Source organism: Haemaphysalis longicornis, unplaced genomic scaffold (genome assembly GCF_048455015.1).
Source record: "Haemaphysalis longicornis isolate Haplotype H1 unplaced genomic scaffold, Haemaphysalis longicornis Haplotype H1 scaffold_5, whole genome shotgun sequence".
Lineage (NCBI taxonomy): Eukaryota > Metazoa > Arthropoda > Arachnida > Ixodida > Ixodidae > Haemaphysalis > Haemaphysalis longicornis.
In genome coordinates this window covers 33,563,235-33,587,769 of record NW_027526385.1, presented here as the reverse complement: position 1 = coordinate 33,587,769, position 24,535 = coordinate 33,563,235, and the positions used below count along the sequence as shown (strand labels likewise).

Genomic DNA, 24,535 nt, shown 5'->3' with positions numbered 1-24,535 from the left:
GTTGTAGTCTGCCGGCATTTCTTTCTGTTTATGTGTGTGTGTGTGTGTGTGTGTGTGTGTGTGTGTGTGTGTGTGTGTGTGTGTGTGTGTGTGTGTGTGTGTGTGTGTGTGTGTGTGTGTGTGTGTGTGTGTGTGTGTGTGTGTGTGTGTGTGTGTGTGTGTGTGTGTGTGTGTGTGTGTCTGTGTGTCTGTCTGTCTGTCTGTCTGTCTGTCTGTCTGTCTGTCTGTCTGTCTGTCTGTCTGTCTTGCCGCGAACCATGTATTGGGTTTGCTTATGATTTGTTTGCACTGTCCGGCCGCACCCGGGGCTGTGTTATCTGTGACCCAAGCGAAGCGCCTCTTCCCATTCTTTATTTTGATGCCGCACGGGTTATCTCATTCTGATAAGGAGAGCGTTTCGCCTCAACGTCACTAGCCTAGAATAATCTTATTTGAATTTGATCTACAACGTTCTGGATGTAAATCGACGGTTCGAGAAACACTCGCGCGGAAAGATAAAAGCCTGCAGAGCAGACGCAGCAGTATTCGACTCGCCGACGCTCGCCTGCACAAGTCACCTTGTTGAATGCTGCTTCGCCACCTGTGTATTCTTTGAGTTGTTAGGGGAGCACAAGTTCGCTCCAATAAACTTGTTTTTCTTGAAGACAACTGCGTCGTCTTTGGCTGCGTGACAATATATGTATATATCGCCGTACTGCTGGACTTACCTTCAAGTGGTCGTCAAATTGTATCGTTTTGCTTTGTGTATGTCCCAATACATCGCAGCGTGTATCCGATCCTGAAAGAACTTTTTATTCCGTCTCCATTTTTGACGCTTAGACACTGAGGGATGGAGTCTTTTCTAACCTTACCGAGCTGGCTACGTTGGAGCTTGACCGGAACCTGCTGTCCAGCATCGCGGGCTCCCCGTTCCCCGCCTCACTAACGCGTCTAAACCTGGCGCACAACCTGCTCGAGCACCTGCCCCGGCACGCCCTGCGACACCTGCGCTTCCTGGAGGCGCTCTTTCTGGGCGGCAACCTGCTCAAGACGCTGCCCGACACGTGGTTCCTGCCTGCGCGCCGCATCGACCAGCTGGACCTAAGCCGGAACCTGATGAACTACCTGCCGGAGAAACTCTTCAACGGTAAGCGCCCGCGTGAAGCGCAAGATGGTGGTCTTTAGATAGTAAATGAGGTATGCCTGTCAAAAAGTGAACAAAATATTTTGGTGCATACGTACCGGTACGCCACTAAACATGGCCATGATGATTCTGAAGACCCCCTTCACCATCGACGTCGTCGTCGCTGCCATGGGCTAGGGTATAATCGAGGCATCTGATGCACACTTTATTAGAACAGCAAGAAGGAGTTGGAACGGAGTTGATACACCGGCTTCAAGCCATGATTAGAGAGTGGGATTCGAGGGTATTTGTACAGGACGATAATGATGATGATGATGATGATGATGATGAGAATGCATCCTGGCGTATTATGCGCGATCAATCCCCACCATTTGTCAGGCTACAACGATGACAACCATGACATAATGATCCATCAACGGGAGTAGATCGCATAGTATAGACCTAGCTTAATTTCCATTTTGGAATGTGAGGTCATACTTTGTAATTGCTGAAGTCATGTTTGCACCTTTTTTCCCTTTTTTTACACAGGTAACTTTGCAAGGATATCACAAGAACGATAACGCTGCCGACTCAAAGCCGTTCTCACTGCGTCCATGCAGGTTCCGTGAACCTGCGTGACCTGCACATGGAGTTCAACTTCATCACCGAGCTGCCAGTTGGACTCTTTCGAAGCGTCTCAGTGGAGCGGCTATCCCTTGCCAACAACAGGCTCGCCACCATTGAGGAACACGTGTTCGGTGGCCTCGAGTCTGCCCTCATCGTACTGGACCTCAGCTTTAACCTCTTCCGCCGTTTCCCCGACGGAGTACGAGCGCTAACGTCACTCTCCGTACTCTACCTACGCGGTAACTCGCTCCGCTCGCTCGATCTAGCCGACGTACAAAACTTTCGTGGCACGCTCGAAGTCCTGGACCTCTCTGGGAATCGCTTCGACCGCGTCCCGTCCAGTGCCTTACGAACGACAGAACGCCTGAGCCGGCTAAGCCTGCAAGACAATCATATACACTCCATCCACTCAAGCGATTTCGAATGGTGGGGCCGCAACCTCACCACGCTCAGTCTAGCTAACAACGGCATCAAAACGCTGTCCGAGGACGCGTTCGTACATTTGACACAGCTCAGAGAGCTAAAGCTTTCGTTTAACACTATTTATTTCGAGGGGCATCACGTCTTCCTTCCCCTAAGGCCCACACTCGAAGTCCTGGAGCTCAGCTCCGCCCTCGGCCAGCGCTTCTTTCCGCTTGAGCTCATTCGCCACATGAAGCGTGTACAGTGGCTCCAGCTGGACCACAACCAGATGCTAAACCTCACTGACTCGTACCTCCAGGGCCTGCCCGCACTGGTTCACTTCGACATGGAAGGCAACCGGATAGGCCACATAACTCCTGGATTCTTCAAAGAGCGTATTCACCACAAACTTAACAGGGTCGTGCTTGCACACAACGACCTGACAGCCGTGGACTCCGGAACGTTCAAGAACTTGTCCAGGCTGTCTAACGTAGTCATGTTGGGGAACAAGATAGACGTACTGAGACGTGGGGCCTTTAGGGACCTTCCCAGGCTTCACAGCATCGTCTTGTCGAGGAACAGGGTATCAAGAATACACGCAGGCGCATTCAGCAATTTGCCGAGGTTGTCAAGCCTATTGTTGCAGCACAACAACCTGACGTCATTCAGCCTGGACTGTCTTCACAACTCTGGAAGTGGCTCCCTTCTGTTGAATATATCTCAGAATGCCCTTGTGTCGGTTCGGGTTGGTCAGGTCGTCGGAAACGAGCCACCTAATAAGACGCTTGACTATGGCGTTCGGACATTGGATGTTAGTCACAACAGACTGGCCGAAATTGACGATCAGTTTTTGAGCAGCATCGGTTCCTCGCTGTTCAACCTGCAACTGTCTTACAACGAAATCACTACCATCGTTGGTGTCCTCTACAACCTAGAAGCGCTGCAGACATTTCACGCGGAACACAACGCCATCTCCAACATCTCCTCCGGCGTCTTCCAAAGCTCTTCAGGGTTGCAGGTATGCTACATTTTGGCTTCACACTTTTTCATAACAGCTGTTCTATTTAATTTTGAATTGCAATGCACAGTTCCCTTTTATTATCCACTCATACCACACTTGGAACATGCACTGTTATGTGGTGAATATTTGAGCTAACTGCAGAAGCGAAAAAACATGCCAGGGTCTGACATATGTCAAATTCAGTGACATTGTATAATGTCCGTGTAAGCTACAACTGGGGAAGTAATTTGGGCGAAGGTTTTTTTGAATTATTACAATTTCGTTACCCCCTGGGTGTGAAACCAATGTGTAGCGGAGGAATACCACTTTTCGAAATCTCGTCTCACAGACATCTCTCCTCAATGGTATGGTTCTTAAGTCACTCCCGCTTTGTCATCTCTAAATGTTACCATTAGATTGATTGGTTCATTGTCTTTAAAAGCACAGCACGCATTTGATTATTAATACAGTCGAGTCCTCTTATAACAATAGTTTATAACAATATATCGGATGTAAGGATGAACAGCTATGGCACCGTCAACTTTTGTATTCTTTCTATGGTAAAATAAACTGCTCATTACAATACTCCAGTGGCACGATATCGGATATAACGATTCAATCCTGTTATATTGTGAACCAAAAGTGCAACAGTGACGACTCTAATGACGCGGTTGCGAAGCCTACTCAGGTAGTGTCTTCGTAGGAGGCCCAATGCGTGACACAGCTCCCTCAGGTACTTTGTTTCCGCCAAGGACATTTACCTCAGCTAGGTGAAGCACCTACAGATGCTCTTGGAAGAGATTTGCGCTAGCTTCACACGCGGCAAACAAAGGTGACCGACTGTGGCTTTTTTTCCGCAAATTAGTAGTAGTACGACCTTGCTGGCACGAGAATAAAATGTTTCGAGTTCTGATCCGTCTTTTTATTTCGCAACCCCCTTATAACAATTATCGGTTATAACGATAGGATTTCCTTGGCACTTGGTTATTGTTATAAGTGGACTAGACTGTATTTCATATCTTAGGCTCTAGCATCTCGTTTTTATGATGTAGAAATGCCTGCTTAAAAATCGATACACCACAGTGACCGCTTCCATTAAGGCTAAACGATGGAAAGCCCCCTGCGCTAATTTCGGGATATTAACGAACTTTTCAGTCACCATCATCATCAACAGCCCCCTAGGTCCATTGCAGGGCAAAGGTTTCTCCCACCGACCTCCAACCGCTCATGTCCCACCACTCGAGTCCATTGTTTGCTCCAATATTGCTTATTTTGCCCCTCATTTCAGTATTTGTCCTTCCCCTTCTACACCCGTCCATCGGTATCCACTCCGTCACCCTGGTAATCCACCGGCTGTCATTTCGCCTACCTACGTGGCCCGCCCAAGTCCTTTTTTTATTTTTTTTTACCCTGGTTTGTTCTCTCATTCAAGAAGTTCATACTTTTAGGTAGTTTGCTTCCAAACCTTGAAGTAGTATTAGTTCTCTGATCTAGGGAGCGCGTGCCTTTAAGTGCACACTAAAATACTATTAGGGTGCCTAAAATGGGGTGCTATTTGCACGCGCTTACATTTACCGGTAGAACGTCAATACATGCAAACATCAATACCAGAACATCAAAACATCAATACTAGCCAATGCAAACCACAACAGACGGCATAGTTTGACAGGATATGCGAGTTTAATTGTGCATTTTCTCATTTCCTCTATACCAGAACATCAAAACATCAATACTAGCCAATGCAAACCACAACAGGCGACATATTTTGACAGGTTATGCGCATTTTATTTGTAGATTTTCTTATTTCCCCTCTTTAATGTAACCAAAATATATCTTGTGTCAATAACACAGTCACGACTCTTACCTAAAATCAAGTGTATCATTTGTACTCAACCACGCAGGTGATCGTCTTGGGTGGCAACAAAATCGAATCGATAGAAGAATTCGCCTTTGGAAATCTGACAAAGCTCCGCATCGTTGACCTGAGCCGTAACCAGATCTCTGCTCTTCCGGATGACGCCTTCGAGAACACGGCATTAGAACGCCTCAACTTGTCGTTCAACAACCTCAGCGGCTGCGAGTGTAGCTCATTACTCTCAGTAACCACAACGCTCCGCGTTCTAGACCTATCCGGAAACAGAATTCTCAGCGTGAGTGCGGAGCAGTTCAATGGTTTCTCAAGCCTGCAAGCCCTGAACCTGTCAAGAAACCAACTAGTTATTATTTCCGATGACTCTTTCGGCGGTCTTAGTCAGTTAACGCACCTGGACCTGGCCCACAATCCGCTCTTTACCACAACCAGCACCTACCTCCTGCCGCTGAAGACGCTTGAGACCCTAAGCTTGAGGAACTGCAGTCTGACGAGGTTACCGACATTGCCGCTTAAAAGGTGAGTACACCAACCACTTATTTTTTTGGCTAGTCATTATTTCTGCCTGGAAGTACATACATCTCCTTCAGAGCACTTCAATGCTTGCAATCAGAAGTCCTCATGTCATATTCCCTAGTTGCAGCCACTAGGGTAAGAAACACCCTTCTGCTCGTTCACGAGCAATTCATATAACAAACCTTCCAGAGCGCGCAGTGCGACTGGTTTCTCTTCTATCCTACCAGATGTCGGACGCAGCTGAGAATCAAACGCAAAAGGGCCAAGGTTTCGTGAACTGTACAGTGAGGACCTAAGTCGATAGAAGTGGCTGTGATACAACTGAAGCTCATGTTTCTATTCAATGGGTGTTTTGGAACAACATCCCTGAACGCGAGTACTGCTAGTCGTGCCTATATAATACAGATAACCACAACCGCCGCGCTGTTATAAAGTACGCCTTATCTACGTTGATGAAAAGTATCCCTTTCCTCGTAATGAGCAGCGAATTCAAGAAGAGGGTGGCATTCCTACTTCCAAACCGCATTCTTGGCAAGTTGTGTTAACACTACAATGCACGCCACCCCGTCCTATATTGCACTTGTTTTGCTTTAACAAACCACCAATACCCTTCCATAAATTGCGCCACTGATTCGGGGACAGTCAACCACTGGATGCGCAGTGCATGGACGCAAGTGAAAGCGGCATAAAAGTACTGCATTCGCAGTCAACCCCAACGCCCGTTTAAAAATGCTGGTTAGGTGCTTTAGTCTGGATGCAACAAAGGTTTAAGCTTCTCTTAGGAGGTCCTGGTTCAAAGGTCCTGTTCGAGCTTCGGCAAAACATCGCAGGTTTTGGATGAATGAACGTACTCCCACATGATTTCAATAACGTACCCCGTCCGTTGCCTTTCCGCAGGTACTGGAAAACTAATACTTCTTATTCTTATACTTCTGTATGTTGTAATCGTCTTCCTTGTAACATTGATGGTTTACAAGATGCTGCTTTATTTAAAGTTGCTGTCACTAATTTTATTTGTATGTAGCCTTTAGTTCAACCCTGTATCAAGCGATGTTGATTGCAATTTTTCTGCTGTTTTATTTTGATTTGTATGCAGTGCAGGTATGTACTCACTCCCCTCTGTAATGGCCTCTGGCCTTGAGGGTAATTGAATAAATAAAAATGTAAATAATACCGCACTCGTTCTTTTTTGTTCTCCTTATGACCGCCAACGCAAGACTGGCCTCACTGGACGTGGCAGAAAACTTCCTCTCCAACGTGTCAACCGAGGCGCTGCGCCACTTGAAGGGCCTAAGGAAGCTGGACCTGTCCGGAAATCGCTTGGAGTGCGTCCCTCGCCATCTGTGGCAGTTCCTGCCGCTGCTCCACTCGCTGGATTTATCCGCAAACCCGATCGCCTCCCTCTCGACCGACAGCTTCGACGGAGCCCAGGGCCTTCAGGCGCTCGACATAAGGCGACTGCAGCTCAAGTTCCTCGACCCACGGTCATTGCACGGTCTCAGGTATGCCTCGTGAACGCCTCCTCCTGCTTTCTTGGCCTGTGCACGAACCACTGAATTCCTCATCCAGAGCCTATGTGTCACAGAGCAGCCCTTGTGGGGCCATCATTACGGCGCTGTTGGGATGTGGCGAACCTACAACTTTCGTTGCAAGTAATTTTCAGACATGCAGGAAACGCCAAATTCATGGACACATACGTTTTGCAGAGAAAACATATGCTCACTAACGCAACTACACGGTTATGCAAGGGTGATGCTTGATGAAGCTATTGTAGGAAATTTATGCCAGAAGAAAAGACTACGCGGCAAGAACTCAAAACGTAGAAAGAGAGCGAGAGAAAATCTTTAATGAGACTGGCGATGTCCGCCGAGCTAAGCTGCCTGTCTTGCTCCGCCAGATGAATGCGGTGACAATGGTAATTATAATGATGAAGAGGCACACATGATTTTAACTATTTTCAAAGTCTGATCAAAATTTGTGTCTTTTAGGTAGGCCAATAAAGCTTTTGTGGCACGAGAGGCACGTTTGGAAGAATTCCAGGGACCTCATACGTTCCTCATTTCTAGTCCTATGGAGAGAGACCAGCCCAGAGACACTGCGAGAGACACTCTTTGCGTACTAAATTGATTGATTGTGGGGGTTTACCGCGCCGACGCAACGCAGGCGATGAGGCGCGCCGTAGTGGAGGACTCCGGATTAATTTTGACCACTTGGGCATCTTTAACGTGCGCCGCTTTGCTAACTAAATCGCGCAGAGCCACAGATTAGGTGCTGCAGATCTTCACGCACCATCACAGTGGCGAAAAGGACTGGTTGATTTTATAACAGTATTATCGCGTGCAGGTGACATTCAACCGCATGCGGTGACGTACTGCTTCGTCATGCTTCGATATTCTAGGTGGCATGATAAAATTACAATGCGGTTCGATAGAGTAGAGGGACACGTATTGATGGGATACGTCTGCCCAAATCGATCGCTGCAGGCTCCATGCCACACTGGATGCAACTGCTGAAGCATCCTTCCGCAAAAATGGTACCGGTATTTGTGGTCCACGTTGGTTATGCGGTATGGATGCTGCAGTGTCCGCCTTCACATTTCCAGTTATTCCGCAATAGGCAGGGAGCCACTGAAGGGTTTTTTGATGGTGCGCCAGCAGAGATTGACGATGCAAAGCATGTACATCAAGCACACGCTGATCGTTCGGGAAAGACGCCAAGCATTACAGTGAAGCCTGAGAGTCCGTGAAGATGGCCGACACGCGTGCAGGCTTCTTGATTATATGAGCCAAGGCCAGACGCAGAGCTGCAACTTCGATAGCCGTAGATGATGTTTGCAACAGAGCTTGCCGTGATTGGCCTAGTTCGTTATAACCCACAAACAAGCAAGAAAGAACATGCATTGGAAACGGCATAGTACACTGTACGGTGCGAGTGCTGAAAATATCTGAAAATGCAGACAGCACTTTGATTTGGTCCCCACATTGTGAACCAGGTTAGGTCGTTCTTGCTAACCCCTAACTCTTCAAGGCAGCCTGAACTGGTTTTCTTCCACCCTTCTCACTCAGATAATACAAGAAAAACCATGCATAGGATCTGCAATCACCTGCAACGCCTTGACATTGAATGGCCAAGTCCCGGTGCCATGAATTACGGTCCCGGGCGGAAGATTCAGCGAGAGAAAACGTTCATTTGTCAGCACTGCGGAATAGTTTAACTTGCTAACAGCGTTTGCAGCTGATATGGCCGGCGTCTGGTAGTTAAACTTAGCTGGAAAAAAAACTTCGCAGTAAGTGCTTTCTCCGTAAGTAGAATAGTAGGCAGCCAATTCAGTCACATGTAATTGCCTAACATGCGTAGAATCCATCTACGTGTTAACCTGCTAACCATGCCAGCTGAGTTCCCAACGACGCTGGTCTCGCCTTCATGCAGGTTCCTGAACAGCCTACGGACAACAAGCTACGGTTCCGTGAGATCATTCCGTCTTCAAGAGCTGGTGTCGCAGCTTCACTCCCTTCGTCGCGTTCTCGTCGAGGTGGAAGAGCCGGTCCTGTCTCACCAGCTGCAGTGGGCGTTCGGTGCCAAGCTCACGGAGCTCACCGTCACAGGACGCCATCTTCGCGTCATCTTCCCCGACGCCCTGCTCGGACTACACGGGAGCCACGAGCTCGTGCTCAGGCTCACCGGAACAAGCATCCGCAGGCTTCCGGCCGGGCTGCTTCAGTACCTGGCCGACGTGCGATACCTGACCCTCGACCTCCGGGGCAACCTGCTCTCGTCCATCGGACCAGAAGTGCTCAGGCCCCCAGCTGGCGAGGACGCCGGCTTCTGGAGAGGAACGCAGCATCTGGCCGGTACGTATACGTCTAGCACTACGGGCAAAGTTTCTCCGAAAGCGAAAACTCGCAGACACGCGATGCAATTGCTTAACTTGGGTGTTAGCACTATCTGGTAGCTACAACTATGACGATTACTGGCTGTGACAATTACTGGTTGTGATGGTACTGTGTGGTGCAAGGGATTGATTTTTGACTTAAGATGACTGGCAGGTGACCAGAATACTCTCTACAGTCTTCAGTTCAAATTCTGCAGTGCCTATATTTGTGCATCAAAACTTCTAGGCGCTCCCGTCTGGGTACTTTTGTGAGCCTACTACAGTATCGGGTTCACGCAACCTAGTCTCCACATACTGTAGGCGTCAGCACAGTTCTGCATTGCGCACGAGACCTTATGGACGTTGATGGCGCTTCCCTGTGCTGAGACATTGTAGTAACTGGCTGTCACACTCCTCCGCCTTGCCTGATCGCCGCGTAACTGATTATTTTATTTTATTTATTTAAACATACTGCCAATCCCTCACGGGATTCTCGCAGGAAGGGCATATACACAGTACATGTCAGAGATTTTCAAGCACTGTGGGGTTACACAATCGGTGGACTGTAGTACACATTATACTCTCTTCATTGAATAAGTATTAACAAGGAACGCATGCATTTTTCATATGTAACATACCGTACATGCTTTGATAATACAGGTTACAACATTCCTCTGCGTACGGGATTACTGAATAATGCTCTTCATTACAAATCTTTTCAAAAATTCGTGATTTCGTGAAAAGATGATACACAAATGAGTTGATACACACATTCACTTGAGTGATAACAAGTAATAGTCACATCGCGGTAATTTTCATTTCTACCAGTCTTAAAAACTCTGTTAAACTCTTGGTACCAGTTATTGAGTTGCCTAGAGAATTCCATTCCCTTATTGCTTATGGAAAGAAAGCATACTTGAAGCAGTCTACATTGAACCCGTATTCTGTTGGCCTTTGGGGATGTTTTAGTCTGGTTAGCCTTGTACGATCAACGGATATATACTTTGAGGCCTCTAAATTTAGGTGACCGTGAATTAGTTGAAACAAAAATTTTAATCTGGCTATCTTGATTCTATTATCGAGGGTGAATAGGCCAGCTTGTTTTAATAGCTGTGTCGGAGAGTCGCTCATTTTATATCGGTTAAAGATAAACCTTACCGCTTTTCTTTGGACACCTTCCAACTTATTGATTAATTCTTTAGTATAAGGGGATTCGACATTTACGCCAGTTATGGCCACTTGGTGCAGCAACGCAAAAAATAACCCAGTTGCTTTTTCGCTCGTGTACTGCCTTCATATAGCGTGCCGAAAGCAGACTGAGTGAGTGTTCCGAAATCAAGAAGTTATATTTTTGTTTTGATTTTCGTTTAAGGTAATATTAATAATGACATAAACAGTAATAAACCTTATTCTGTGCGGGAGGCCCAAACCAACTTGAAGCGACGTGTAACGACGCAGGTGTGATGACGCTATGAACATGCTCGAGTCCTATGCTCTTCTCACCTGGTCACGTAGAGGTCCTGCATCGTTTAGCTTTCTTCTTATACTCCGCTCGATATGTCGAATCCGGTTCGTCCACCCGCAGGTGGCATCCGCTTGGAGGACAACCCGTGGGTGTGCGACTGCCGACTCCTCTGGCTGAGTCGCTGGTTGCGGCGATGGTTGCGAGAGACTCTTCGCGTCCAGATGCTCAACTTCGACGCCGCCATCTACGTGCACAACCTGGCGAGACAGAGCGAGTGCACGTACCCGGGCGGCCGCATGCGCAAGCCGCTCATCGACCTGCGCGAGGAAGACCTTCATTGCACGTCCTCCAGCACTCACCCGTTATCGACACACCTGTGGTCCACACTGTTGGTAGTTGTCGCCGCCAGGACCATGTTGTGACGTGCGCAAAAAAACGTGTGATATTCTGTGACCACTCCAATGATGCGTTCGTGCCAGCCGACGAGTGACAGGCCTGAGCCGAGGAGGGGATGCGTGTGTGTGTCTGTGTGTTTACAGTCAGAGCCGCAAGAAGTACTGTCCCGTGGCACGCGAAAGATTGCAGCCAGACGGCAGGCCCGAATGCCTGTCGTGAACTCCGACAAAAACCGAGAAACTGATCAGCTCGGCCATGAGAATAAGCCCTCAACTGTCTTCTCTGACACCAAAGCATGAGACTACCTACAGAAAACTTACCAACCCCGGACGTTTGAATAACCTGCATGATGTTCTAAGCCCAAGCATGTATGTTCCAAGCGTAGATCCGCAAGTGAGAGGCTGGTTTCAAAGTTCAAGCCCTATTTTGAAATATCACTTAGGCGTTTTTTTTTTTTTTTCATTTCGATTCAAGCAGGCTGCAGTAAGACTAGAAACTTAGCGAGGCAAATTTCGGTGTGCCGCCCTGTGCCAATATTAGGCTCCTGTGTGTGCCAATCATGAAGTGTATAGAAGTTGTGACGCGACTAAACTTGCAATTGTGTGCCCACAGGAATTGATCGAACAAGTTAGGCTTGTAATTAAGGAGTGCTCTGTAAGGAATCTCAGATGCCAAGTATGCCCAGGAAAAGCTGGAGAATGCGGAAGTTAACTAGTGTACCTACTTGACAGTGCGCGCGGATTTAATTGACAGAATATCTATCGGTTCAATGTCGAACCCTATTACAACGACTCTACCGTCCTGTAATCTATAATGCTGATAACTGAAATAAATCTGTCTGCTATATAAGAGGAAACATTTTATTGCAGTCAGTTGGGAGTACGACGTACGCCACAACAGATATTCGTGTTTTCAGGTAGTTATGCACAAGCCAGGCTTTTTACCCAAAGGAAAATTATGTTCATTGGTGGTACCAAACACACCGCTGCGGGCGCCAGCTTTTTTCTTACTTTTGCTTTTACTTAGTTATCCTAACACCTACAGCGCCCAATGCAGGGTATTACAATAGGCGATTAAAAAACGTAAGACGTTAAAAAAGTAACACATAAACGTAAAACAGCTATTTTAATGAAGAAATGAACTGCAGCAGGAATGAAAGTTGAAAGAGTTGGTATTGCGACATAGCGAAGAAACAGCGCCGTTTCACGAGAACGCAAAGAAAAGAATGAGACAGGAGCAGCGCTGACTAACAAGGAGCTATTGGAAACGACAAACACCAAGGGGATCGGAAATATTTCGATATATCGATAATTCGATATACCGTCGAAAACGGACATATCGAACTCCAAGGGGATCGCGAAATAGTTCGGGATATCGGTAATTCGGAATATAAAATATGCCTGTCGAGAAGACATTTGATAGCTTGTGCACATCACTGAGAGCTTTCAGAGATTGTGACAAGCAGTAGCTTACCGATTTGCTCCTCACAGCACAGAAAATTCGGACCACAGTGCGACGACCACCACACTTTGACATAAAAAGAATCTGTGAGATTCGCTTGCTTCTTCTGCTGCGTCATAAAGTTCACCACACCGTCTTCAGGCTCACGAATGCCTTCGAAAGGAGAAAATTCGGCGTTGTACACTGTGCCACAACAGTGGTGATTCTGAACACTGATGCGAGCTCGGCAGCTGCAATAGGCGATTGGGAACGTTGTCAGGGCCGCCAGTAGAGCCTGTTTCTTCGGCATCGGCGATGTCCGCCACAGCCTGCACATAGTTATCAGCACTCCTTAACGCGTGGGTCGTTGTGTCATTCTGAATTCGGAATGACACATGGGAATACTGGCAGTGCTCTAAATTCACTCTCGAGGCGCTCAGCGCTGCCGTCTTCGATATTTCGAACACCTCTCATCTGGAGCCGCGCAACAAAGCTGCTTTGCACACGACATACTCCGGATCGGCCGGACCATCGCCATGCTGCCTTCGCCTTTACGCCAGGTAGATGCGCAGTTTCGCGCTTAAAAATCCTGCAAGAAATTTCGAGCACCTCTACAGCTGACATCTTATCACCAGCCTGTCCCCGTCGAATAATGTCCGCTATCGTCGCTGAATCCAAATTATTCCGTTTTTTCGGGACCATGGCTCCGAAAGGCGCGCCGCGCATCAAAACACCCACCACGCTGCACCAGTTCCCCTGTGCGAGACACCACTGGTAACCCCTCAAGCACTCAGAAAAAATACTATAAACCGAGAGCACCCGGTTTCCACTTTCTATATTGCCTTTGTCTCCCAATCACTCCCCGCGTTCTCGCTGCCATGCGGCAGCCATAGAGTTTCATACCATGATACTCCATGGTGGCTGCCACTCATACTACGTTGCGAGCAGCAGGTGTTGAAGGTCACTGAAGCGACGCGTCGTCGTCGTGCGTCCGTCGTCGTCGTCGGCGGCGGCGTCCGCACTCTCCTCCGCTCACCCCCTCTCCTATAGCGAACACTCTCTCGCGAGGGGCATAGGATTGGATTGGATTGGCTTGGCTTGGCTCGGCTTGAATTGGATTGGATTGGATTGGATTGGATTAAAGTGGATTGTGGTGGATTGTGTTGCGTCATAGCCGCGGCAGACGCACTGGCGCCGGCGCGTGCCCAGGTGAGAGCGAACACTATCAACATCTGCGGGTGTGCGGCCCAGCGCGCTCTACTCCGCCGGTGGGCGGCGCTGCGCGCGGCGCTGCGCATGTGCAGTACTCTCTCTCTCCGCGGTCTCCTCACCTTCGGGCGCGCTGCGCATATAACCGGTGTGCCGCTCTTCGGCGGCCTTTCGGTCGACGGTTGCTCTCCGCTTGCGCTTGAACCCCCCTCAGCGTAGCATCTCACCAGGGTTCCCGCGAGGGGAGGTGAGCGTAATTTTTGTTGCTCTACTTCCTTCTGTGCGCCAAGCTTATCGCAGCCTTCTAGAAAACCTGCTTTCTAAATTAGTTAGAAAACCTGCTTTCTTTAGTTTTCTTACCAGTTTTTAACACTTGAGTCCATTGAGTGTACGCACGATTTCTACAATGCTGAGAGAAGGCTAGAAAATGCTACTGAGTTTTTTACAAGTTTACTGTGGCCACAATTGTAGTTCAACACGGTCTTTACTGATCTACGTACGACTTTCCAGCAACACAGTTTTGGCCGAATTTTAGCGACTGACGAGAGCCTCGCAACACTTATCTAGTGACTGCTTGGTGCGATGGAGGAAAGAAAGCTTAGGAGAGACCCTGACGTCCGTCACCTCTACTGAAACCGGAAACGCCATTTTAGGTGTACTATTTTTTCTATTTTGCGCACACGCGCCAACTCCTACGCTGTTGCTTGCACCACTGCCGTCTGGCCCGTCGGCGCCAGTCAACCATTGGATATCAGCTTGTCCGTGCCGTGAAGTAATTCCCCAGTGCACCAGCCTCCCTCACCGTTGCTATTTGCTCTAAAGGAGTCATGAAGACAAAACAAAAGTTTGTTTTATTCGAAATATTAGGTGTTTCATAGTACCCCAAGTCTTTCCCGGAAGCAAACGATGCTTTATTCGCTGAGAAATGAGGCGATTTAAGCCAAATTTTGAAATCTACCGCTAAATTGTACGTTTCGTGATGTGACCAATGGCGTCATATGAGCCGTTACATGAAACAGATACTTAGTATGTCGACTCCATATAGCACCCACACGCAGGAATCAAACAGGAACCGGAACTCGTGCCGAAACCGAGACGGCGGCCATTTTAAAAATACTAGTAAAACCTAGTACACCCGCAGCCCTAGTCATGGAATCGCCTGATCCGGACAACAAAGCTCTCGCCAAGGAGCTCGGGCTTGCATTTAACCTCCTCACACCAATTGAACGCTCAATGCTTATAAGTGCACGAGCGGCAGGAGTTGTGGGATGCATGGATGGACCGGAAAGCGACCATTCCTCTCCTGTGCCATTCCGCGATACCAGAGTCCTTCAATGCTTTACATTGAAGGACTCTGGCGATACCCACAACAGACGAACGCCCGGCCGTCGGCACCGCTGCCTCGTCAGCCCCGTCACGACGGACGAATGCAGACTGGTACGTATGTGCCGTATTTTTATTACGGTTAATAATAGTTCAATTTCAGTAGCAGTATCGCTTATGCCAGTTCGCCGGTGTCGTGTATGGAAAGCCGTTCGCGCGACCTAGCTCTTTGCTCCGACCAGAAAGATACGAGCGTCAATGCGCGGTGTGTATGGGTATTTTTTTTTCCAAGCTCAGAGCGCTTTGACGGCGATTTGACGAAGTTGGCGACGAGTGGCGGCGTGTCCCAGGAATGAGCTAACGTAAGAGTCCCTGCCGTAATCACTTTGTAGGAAATGAAGCTAGCACACTCGTACTTAGAGTCCCGACGGCTTCTGGGTATGCCCTTCTAACATATCGAGAAGCCTCCCAGCACTACCGACTCCTCCGCAGGCACTATCCTCCACCTCACCCGTCACTAAAGCACGCTGCCGCCAACATGTGGCGCATCCTACAAACTCACTGCTTCCCCCACAGAACCACGCTCACACACACGCACCCACACAAGTTTCCAACACTACACTGCCCTCATTGCCACCAACGTGATACCCACTTTCATTCGCTGTGTGAGTGTCCACACGACCCATTTCCCTCCTACCCCACGCCCCACCACTGGGAACAGGCCTTGGAGAGCTCGGACCTGACGGTTCAGGAAACTCTAACCGCACGGGCCCTTGCGGTCGCCGAAGCCTTATGGGCTTCGGCCATCCCGCTCCCCTAAATCCCAGTTGTAAAATAAAGTGTCTCTCTCTCTCTCTCTCTCTCTCTCTCTCTCTCTCTCTCTCTCTCTCTCTCTCTCTCTCTCTCTCTCTCTCTCTCTCTCTCTCTCTCTCTCTCTCTCTCTCTCTTACTTAGCCCCCTTTCTCCTCCGTTGCAAAGTTCACAAAATGTAGCCCTTGCTTCGCCGAGGTTCGTCGTTGGGCAACGCATGAAAGGAGATTTTTTCGCCTGCGGGGATGTCGCCCTCCCTCGACGATTTTCCCGTACTACATGGGCATTTCAGGACGCAGCAACGAAATTTCATTGTAAAGCACTCGAACAAACTGTTGTTTTCAGTGGTTGCAAACTGAAAACGAGCTCGTCACGGCAGCAGCAAGCCAACACGACCACCATTCCGAAACTTCTGCAACGAGTGGCACGTATACAGTCGAGTCCACTTATAACTATACCGTTTATAACAATATACCGGATATAAAGATGAACCGCTATGGCACCGTCTGCTTTTGTGTGCTTTCCATGGGAAAACAAACCGCTTATTACAATGCTCCAGTGCCGCGATATCGGATATAACGATTGAATCGGGTTACAGCAAGCACCGAAAACGCGAGCGGACGCCGTCTCTCCACGCCAACCACGCCGACACCATGCGCCGCGATGCGCCTCGCATCCCGTCCACCCCTGAGAAAACTGCGCCGCTTACGAGAAAGCGAGAGGAGGAGGGGAACAGTACTCCTTCCAAACACCCCTCCCAATACTGCCGCTTTGGCTCCGTCCCCGTGCCTGCTGCTTTGAATTTGACTGGGTGCCTCTTCAACTACCTCCGTTTTCCCGCGGATCAAACGTCAGGGTCGGTGTTTTTTAAATGTCTGAGTGCCTCACGGAAGAGGCGATCGTTGCGCGGACACGTGCTGCGGACAGTGGTGGCAGTGACAACTCTGACGACGCGGTTGCACAGCCTACTCGGGTAGCACCTTCGCAGGAGGCCCAACGCATGATAGTCTCTCAGGAACTTCGCTTCCACCAAGGACCCTTCGCTCAGCTAGGTGAAGCACCTATATTTGCTGTTGAAAAAGATGTGCGCCAGCTTCATGTGCAGCAAACAAAGCTGACCGAGTATGGATTCTTTTCCACAAATAGGTAGTAGTACAACCTTGCTTGCCTGCAAATAAAATGTATTTAGCTTTGCTCTGTCTTTTTATTTAGCAACCCGCATATAACAATCATCGGTTATAACGATGGGATTTCCTTGGCACTTGGATATTGTTATAAGTGGAGTAGACTGTATCTCGCCGCTGCTTGCTCTTCCTTTCTGCCCTCGTTTCTATTTTTACCTTTGCTGGTTGGCGATATGACTACAACTTCCTGTCAAGGGATTAAGATACCAAGCAAGGTGGCGGCTGTGCGTGCTAGAACGGTTCGTTGGCCCCAAGGAGCCTCGAACCCGAATATTCGTCTGTGCGACGGCGAGATATCCACTTCGGCCGGCGGTAGTTTCGTACGCATTGGCGTATATGTTTGCGTCTTCGTTCGGAACTTCAACCGTTTACTCCACCGTTCTTAGTGTCATAAAAGGAATGATCAGTGCGTTTCACGGGCATATAGCTCACTATGCAAACTGGTATGACCTGCCTAACTTGCGTTTGCTTTTGCCGGCCTCCGCCAATCGCAGATCATTCTAGTATGACATCATAGGTTCTGCTGCGGAAAATGAGCTGGTGGGTCGCATGGTCATTCCCTTTCTTCCTAATTATGTAGCTTATCTGAGCGAAGTTTGCGTTAAAAGTGGTGTCAGTATGGTTCTAACGAGGCAATCTTTCGAATGAACCAAACTTGTGTAGTCTCTTCATGGCTCCTTTAAGAACGGCAACGGAAGTTGCCGCTGTGCCTCATCACTGCACCCAGATGTTACTCCGCGTGGTGCAAGTAGTGCGTTACTGGGGCTGCCATGTGGGGCTGCCCTAAAGACCCTTTCCCTCTAATTTCCTCCGACGATCAGTGGGAGGGGGCGCTGTGTAGCTCTGACCTAGGGACACAACTCTCCCTCGTGGACAGGGCTACGCTAGTCGCCCTCAGGCTGTAGCCTGCGGCCACCCCGACCCCTTAAACCTACTGCAAATAATAAAGTTTTCTCTCTCTCTCTCTCTTTCGTGATTTTTTGGGTTTGATATGCTTACAAACTACCGCAGTGACGACAAACTACGTGACGAAAGGCAGACGATATCAGGCATTCATAGCGATCTCTTTTCAAAACGCGCACGCCTGTTGAGATCCGAGTCTGTCGCTTAGGCGTAGTGATGCCGTACATAAGCTTTTGCCGTTCTTAATTTGTTCCTGTGTATAGAGCCACTAAATAAGCTACGCTTGCTACTACGCGGTTGCCAGTGGCCTACAGGAAAGGCTGAAAAATCCACCTGCCTTCATTCACGCTTCTCCCAGCGCACTGGTGGAGGGCATTTCCCAAGCTCATGGAGGAAAGAAAACGCCCACGCTTTTTCTTTTTTTTTTCCTCTATGCTCGGCGCTCATATTAGTTGCGTCTCATGGTTGCCAGGTTCGATGGTTTCTCGCTGAACCAGCGACTTTTAACCGCCCATAGTGAAAAAAATTTTTAGTGCGGCGCAGTTGATTTTATATATTTTCACACCCTTACGACATCTCGCGCTCAAGAGAACGTTCCTTATTCTCGATTTTGACGTGGCGCCAACATACAAGTTGGAGTCTAAGAGAACTTTCCGGCAAACTTTTCTGATTGCCTTTCAGCCGTCCAGCCGAAATTGACAGCCGATCAGGCATGGCTTTCGGAAAGATGGTGGCTGTGCGGGAAAGCCGAGACTAGGGCTCAAATGGATCAGCGTCGCTCGAAACCAGAGCCTGCTTTTAACCGCTCTCTCAAAACACACCCACCAGAAATGGTGAAAAAAGGGAGTGGTAAAATCTTTATTGAGCTTGCGGTGTCGCGTTTCTTTGTGTTATCCATGTTTTGTTGCTGCTTCCTTTTGCATGAATGTTTGGTTTGCGCTGTCTGTGATAACGGGTCGATTTACAGATTCGGTAGTTTCAGGTAATATGAGCGCCATTTTTGAGAGCGTGCTTCTTTTCAGAATTTCGTGCAACTTTTTTTTCACGAAAACCATACAAAAACAAACTTGCATTGCGTCACCAGAAATTTCGATTGATCTGGCTCCTATTAAAGCTTTATGCCCAAGGCGGCGACTTTTCTGATTTATACTTGCAGTAAAGTTCCAGCGACTTTTCATATGAGTTATCAGGAACCCCAGTGCGCGCGTATTCTGTTGGTGCTGTTGGTGTTACCAAAAGATGTCCGCGCGCAACAGGAAAATTCCACAGGTGCGGAAAGTAACAGAAGCAAAAGGAAAACCGTACGCGCTTTCTCACAGACTTCACAAACCACTGCTGCATCATCGGGGCTCTGGCAGGAATGGCTTCGCATGACATACCGTCTTTTTTTAATCCTTTTTCCCAAGTATTTCTAGGTATCATTGTCTTCAAACCCACCGCGGTGGCTCATTGGCTAAGGCGTTGCGCTCCTGAGCACGAGGACGCGGGTTCAAATACCGGCCGCGGCGGCCGCTTTTCTAATAGAGGCGAAAAGCAAAAACGCCCGTGTGTGCGAGATTTCGGCGCACTTTAAAGATTCCCAGGTGGTCAAAATTAATCCGGAGCCCTCCACTACGGCGCGCCTCACCGCTTGCGTTGCGTCGGTGCGTTAAACCATACAATCATTCAATAAATAAATTGTCTTTACTTATTTTGGGAGCAATAAAAACTTCTTACACAAACAAAACTTAAAGAAAAGCTCCGACCGGTATTTACGCTTGCACTACAGGTGATTGGACTCAGATTATATTTAAAGGACGTGTGGAAAACGAATGCAAAATAAAGATATGAAACGATACAAACCAAGAAATCGGGTGGATTGGTAGAATTATCATCGGTGCCTCTTCAGAAAGAACTTTTTTATTGTCTATTGGCGTGTTTGATTTGGGCTTGTTGCAAGTTCAGAGCGACTGGGACAAGAGGAAGACGGCGAACGAGGAACGGGGGCGGTTGCTTTCTTGGTATTTTGCCCCAGCTGATACTAAGGGGAGAAAAAAATGCAATGACTTAAGGAGTAGCAATACTATTCTACAAACAACTTCAGGGTACCAAGAGAACAAGATTGTGCACAGTTAAGACTACCTCGCTCACTATCACGACCAGGTTGCTCGGGTATATAGGCACTGCACCCTAGGGCAGAGAGCTTGGCTAGTTGGTAAGGAGCATGATAGGCCATAACTATAAGCCAAACATAAACAAGACAGAGAGGAACAAACACCGGAAAACGTTAAACTTCAACTGAGTATTTATTGCATATTAACACTCAAACATATCAATAAAAATCAACCGCACACGCATGTGCCCTAGATACGTAAAAACTGCGCGAAAAATTTCCGCATTTTGCGCAGACTCGTAACAGCACCGGGAAAAAAATCACGCCATATCCACGGAATGAATGATGATAAGTGGGGCGAAGCTCGAGAGGGGGAGATCATCGGTAACCGTAACTCTCTCGTGAAAGTTCGCCCATTACATCATTAAGAAAGACGTAAGACTGTGTGCGTACATTGTACAAATCAACTTTTATTTTCGGAGTCAATGCTTCCAGGCCCAGACCTGGTGAAAGACCCCGCGCCATCGAGGACTACCCCGCACCTCCACCACAATTTGTCACGTAGGATGGGACACAACGGTAAAGAAAGAACTTTTATTTAGGGCGAACTTGTGCCCGAACAAGACGAGAGGAAACGAGCAAAGGTCCTTGCGTCTCGTTCGATCTCCGAGAACGACTGCCTGCGTTCGTGGCGTGATCTCTTGCGTGATCTCCCCCTCGCAGTGCACGTGCGCTCGCCCCTCCGTTGGCGAACACAGACAAGCTCGCGCTCCCGGTGCCGAGTTTGCGCTGCCGGTTGCAGCCGGTTCTTGCGCGTGCAACGCGGCCCACTTTGCGACATCTCCGAAAGCATGCGGCGGTCACGTACCTCGAGACACAAGGGATGGACAGACCCATGGCTCTAGGAGCTTCGCCCCTAAAAACAGATCTCCTGGCTCTATGAACAACACACCAAACTCCCACACGTACTCAAACGTCAACAAAAGCGAAGAGGGATGAGTGGCTTGATTCCAACAGTAGAAATAAGGCGACTGGTCACAAATCCGCCTCCAGTGTGAGGCAGTTCCCAAAATGAGCTTTGAACAAGTGCGGGTGTCAATCCCGCGCTTTTTCTCGAACCGGGGAGGCATGCGGTCAATCCCCTTAATTGGGACTAGGAATGCGTTCGCAGTAGCACTTTTCCACGAAGTTGCACCAGTAATCCTCCGGAAGAAGCACTCGTTTCCATTCACATGCCCCGTCAGCTTGAGCCTTGGCGCACTCGCTGTCCCAGCATGACTCCATTGCTTGTGTGCAGGGCGTCTTAGCCTTTTGTGGCTCTCCTCTGCTTGCACTGATGCTGGACTTCATAGAATTCCCGTTTTTCTTCTTCTCCATGTAGTTGATGAACGGAAAGCGGATCAGAATGGGTGCGCAGTAAAGCATAGAGACCTACATGGCATGCATGGCTTCGCCTGGCGACACCGTATTGCCATAATTGCTGAACGCACAATAACGATCGTACAGGACGCAGATGCCGTGAACGAGTTCATCAAAGCTTCTGAACAAGACAATGAGCATCTTCTCGGTGACATCTGGCGCGCGGTCGCCACCCAGAGTGACCGGAAGCCCTGCAAGTTTCCAGGATTCTCCTTGATGTCCAGAGCCACTGCATTCGGGCCACACAGCACGTTCACGGCTGTTTGAACGTCAACGGCACCTTGGTCCAGGACCCACTCGGCCTGCTCGTGGCTTAACCCCATGTTCTTGAGCTCGTAGATGTGCACGTTGTGCAGCTCTTTCACGGCATCCGGGTTGTTGGGTTCCAGCTTGAGCACAGTGTTGAACGCCTCAGACGCTTCGTTGTACCCCTGAAGGCCAAGCAGAGCCTTGCCCCTCCTGAAGTAGCCCTTGGCCGACTGGGGCTCAAGCTGTAATGACATGTGCGCATCCTTCAGGACCTTGTCACAATTGTCGAGGATAGCGCAACAGCACGAAAGGTTGCCGTAGTAACTGCGCTCCGTCTTGTACCACTTGATGGCGATTGTGAAAAGGTCAACCGCGTCCCTCAGGTAGCTGTTGTGGCTGCACATTCCACGTCCTTCACGTGCTCGCAGGGTCCTTCTGCGACAGCGAAGGTTCTCCGGAGACACAGTTTTAGGAATGACAACCGCGCAAGCCACCTTCGACCTTGTTTGATGAGCACAGCTCCCACAAAGACACTGCTTGGGTCCACATCTTCACCCGTCTTACTTTCCTCCTCTGAGCTGATCGAGCTGCTGCCCTCCTTTTCAGGGTCCTTGTTTGCTACCTTAGGAGGAGGAGCCGCACTCGATATCGTTTGAGTATTCTCACTGAGTGCTACTTTGCTCTGAGTGGACGCATTCTTGGCAGGAGCTTTTCGGGCGAATGGCGGCTCAAAGGTCCTGATGAAAAGGTAGAGCATTTGCGGGGGTGTCAACAATTTCTTCGTTGAGTCTCGCCCTTGAGTCGGTATCAGATAGGAGATGCATAGCCGATCAAACACTTGTACAGTGACCCGGCTACTGCCTTGTTTTGGTGGACGAAATTGAGGCTCTTCTCCGGCCACCACATCCATTCGATCCCCCGCAGGTGACAGTGGGCGTGGGAGCAGCTCCGACCACCTCGTGAACCACTCGTGCACGCGAGCAGTGCGTCGGCTGAGGCTCCGGCACGCTGCTTCGACACGGCAGACACGCGGAAATCGGCGGTGAGCTTGGCAGTCCAAGCCTGCCTTGTGACCCTGGTGCAGAGCTAGCAGACGCGCGAGATATCTCTCCTCTTCCGACGTCAGCAAGCCGGGATCATCCATGGCTCTCTCAACGATGAATCTGCGCTGGGCAGAAGGCACATACTCTCCCTGCTCCGTACCACAGCGGTGTGTGGCTCCCGGGCCACGTTCACCGTTTGCCGAACCACTCTGCTCGTCCAGGGCCGCTGATGTTGTAGCCATCGTACAATGTAAATCCTCCTGCGTGCACTGCATGGCTGAACTGGAACTTGTTGTTGTTGTTGTTGTTCCTCTTGTTCCTCACGTGGGGGATTGGCCAAGAAACGGGGTGGCTTTTTGGGGCTAAAACGCCCACCTCATGGCCCTATATAATCAGCCTGTAGGAATTGGGGAAACGGTTACCGAATTATATAATAAGTCTAAAGAAGAATCAGTGAATGTCATTTTTGGGAGAAAAGGCTGAAATAATTTGACCGGGTTAGCATGACATGCGTCTGGTCTGTGATATGTACGCGTGAATGGCCGTAATAATCCCTGTTTCGAGGCTCGTGCAACGTCGCGATGGTGGTGGTGCCTGAAGACTAGTTCATACCCACGCAGGAAGATGCAGAAAAATGGCGCTAATTTAAAGATGCTGTGCTCAGAATTAAAGAAACAAAAATAAATTAACATTTAAAGCAGGCGGTTAAGGTAAAAATGGGAATATAAACACACATAAAAACAAGAGATAAATCAACTTCCCGAAAATAACAAATGGCACGAAAAAGATTTCAAAGAACCACAAAACTGAAACATGTGAAAAATGAAAGTTCGAGCCGTGAAAACTATGTAAGTAAATAAAACAACAACATAAGGCGACGAAGGAGAGGCAGCTGAGCAAAGACGCTGGCAGGCTTTAGAGTACAGCCAGACATGGACATCTGGCGGCTAGCGCGGGAGACAGCCAGATTCAGGAATGGATAATACTGCTTCATCGAACCCTGACTGGTCAACTTCTCGCACCAGCACGGCTGCACCTCATTAAACCACGCTCATGCATGACTCCCACAGTGCCCATCACGCCCTGCAAGAGGCACGACCGAGCACCTCCTGCGGAATCGCCCTGCTGTTACAGCGCTCCGCGGAAGAGCACTTCAGTTCCTCGGCGGACATCGACCTCGCACGCTGCAAGTGTGGATCGATCCGCCATCGCACATCGGCCCATCGGTCGCACTCCGGCTCTGTCAGGCCTTTCTTCAATACTTTAAGTAAAAAGAAAGACCTGGCAGTTTCTTCGCTGAGGCGGCCTCGGGACCAGCTCGCCTTGAAGAAGTGGACACCGGTCCCCTCCCCCAGCACCTTAACCCGCTCTATTTCTGCCGCGATGTTTTTAACCTGTTATATGCAGAAATAATGACTTACGAAAAAATTCAAGACTCGCGTAGATGAGATGGACTCCATGCCAGCTGCACAAGCACTTTGATTTTCGATTCCGGTAATCGAAAACAAACGGGATTAGCTTAAACTCCTAAAGTCACGTTAAAGATCCCCAGGTGGTCGAAATTAATTCGAAGCCCTCCACTACGGCGCGCCTCATCGTCTGCGTTGCGTCGGC

General features: G+C 49.0%; 1 protein-coding gene and 1 pseudogene across 1 annotated transcript in view; one reads left to right on the top strand and one right to left on the bottom strand.

The window, feature by feature from the left end:
• Positions 1-12,144, top strand: part of LOC144138047 (chaoptin-like) — a 66,890-nt gene extending 54,746 nt beyond the window's left edge. Inside the window, exons 4-9 of the mRNA XM_077670113.1 lie at positions 820-1,126; positions 1,723-3,149; positions 5,033-5,520; positions 6,735-7,019; positions 8,947-9,368; positions 10,974-12,144. Coding sequence (XP_077526239.1) covers positions 820-1,126; positions 1,723-3,149; positions 5,033-5,520; positions 6,735-7,019; positions 8,947-9,368; positions 10,974-11,275 — 3,231 coding nt within the window. The 3' untranslated portion in view covers positions 11,276-12,144. The remainder of the gene's footprint in view (positions 1-819; positions 1,127-1,722; positions 3,150-5,032; positions 5,521-6,734; positions 7,020-8,946; positions 9,369-10,973) is intronic.
• A 9,497-nt stretch (positions 12,145-21,641) lies between these two features.
• Positions 21,642-22,282, bottom strand: LOC144139629 (uncharacterized; annotated as a pseudogene).
• Between the last annotated feature and the right edge of the window lie 2,253 nt (positions 22,283-24,535).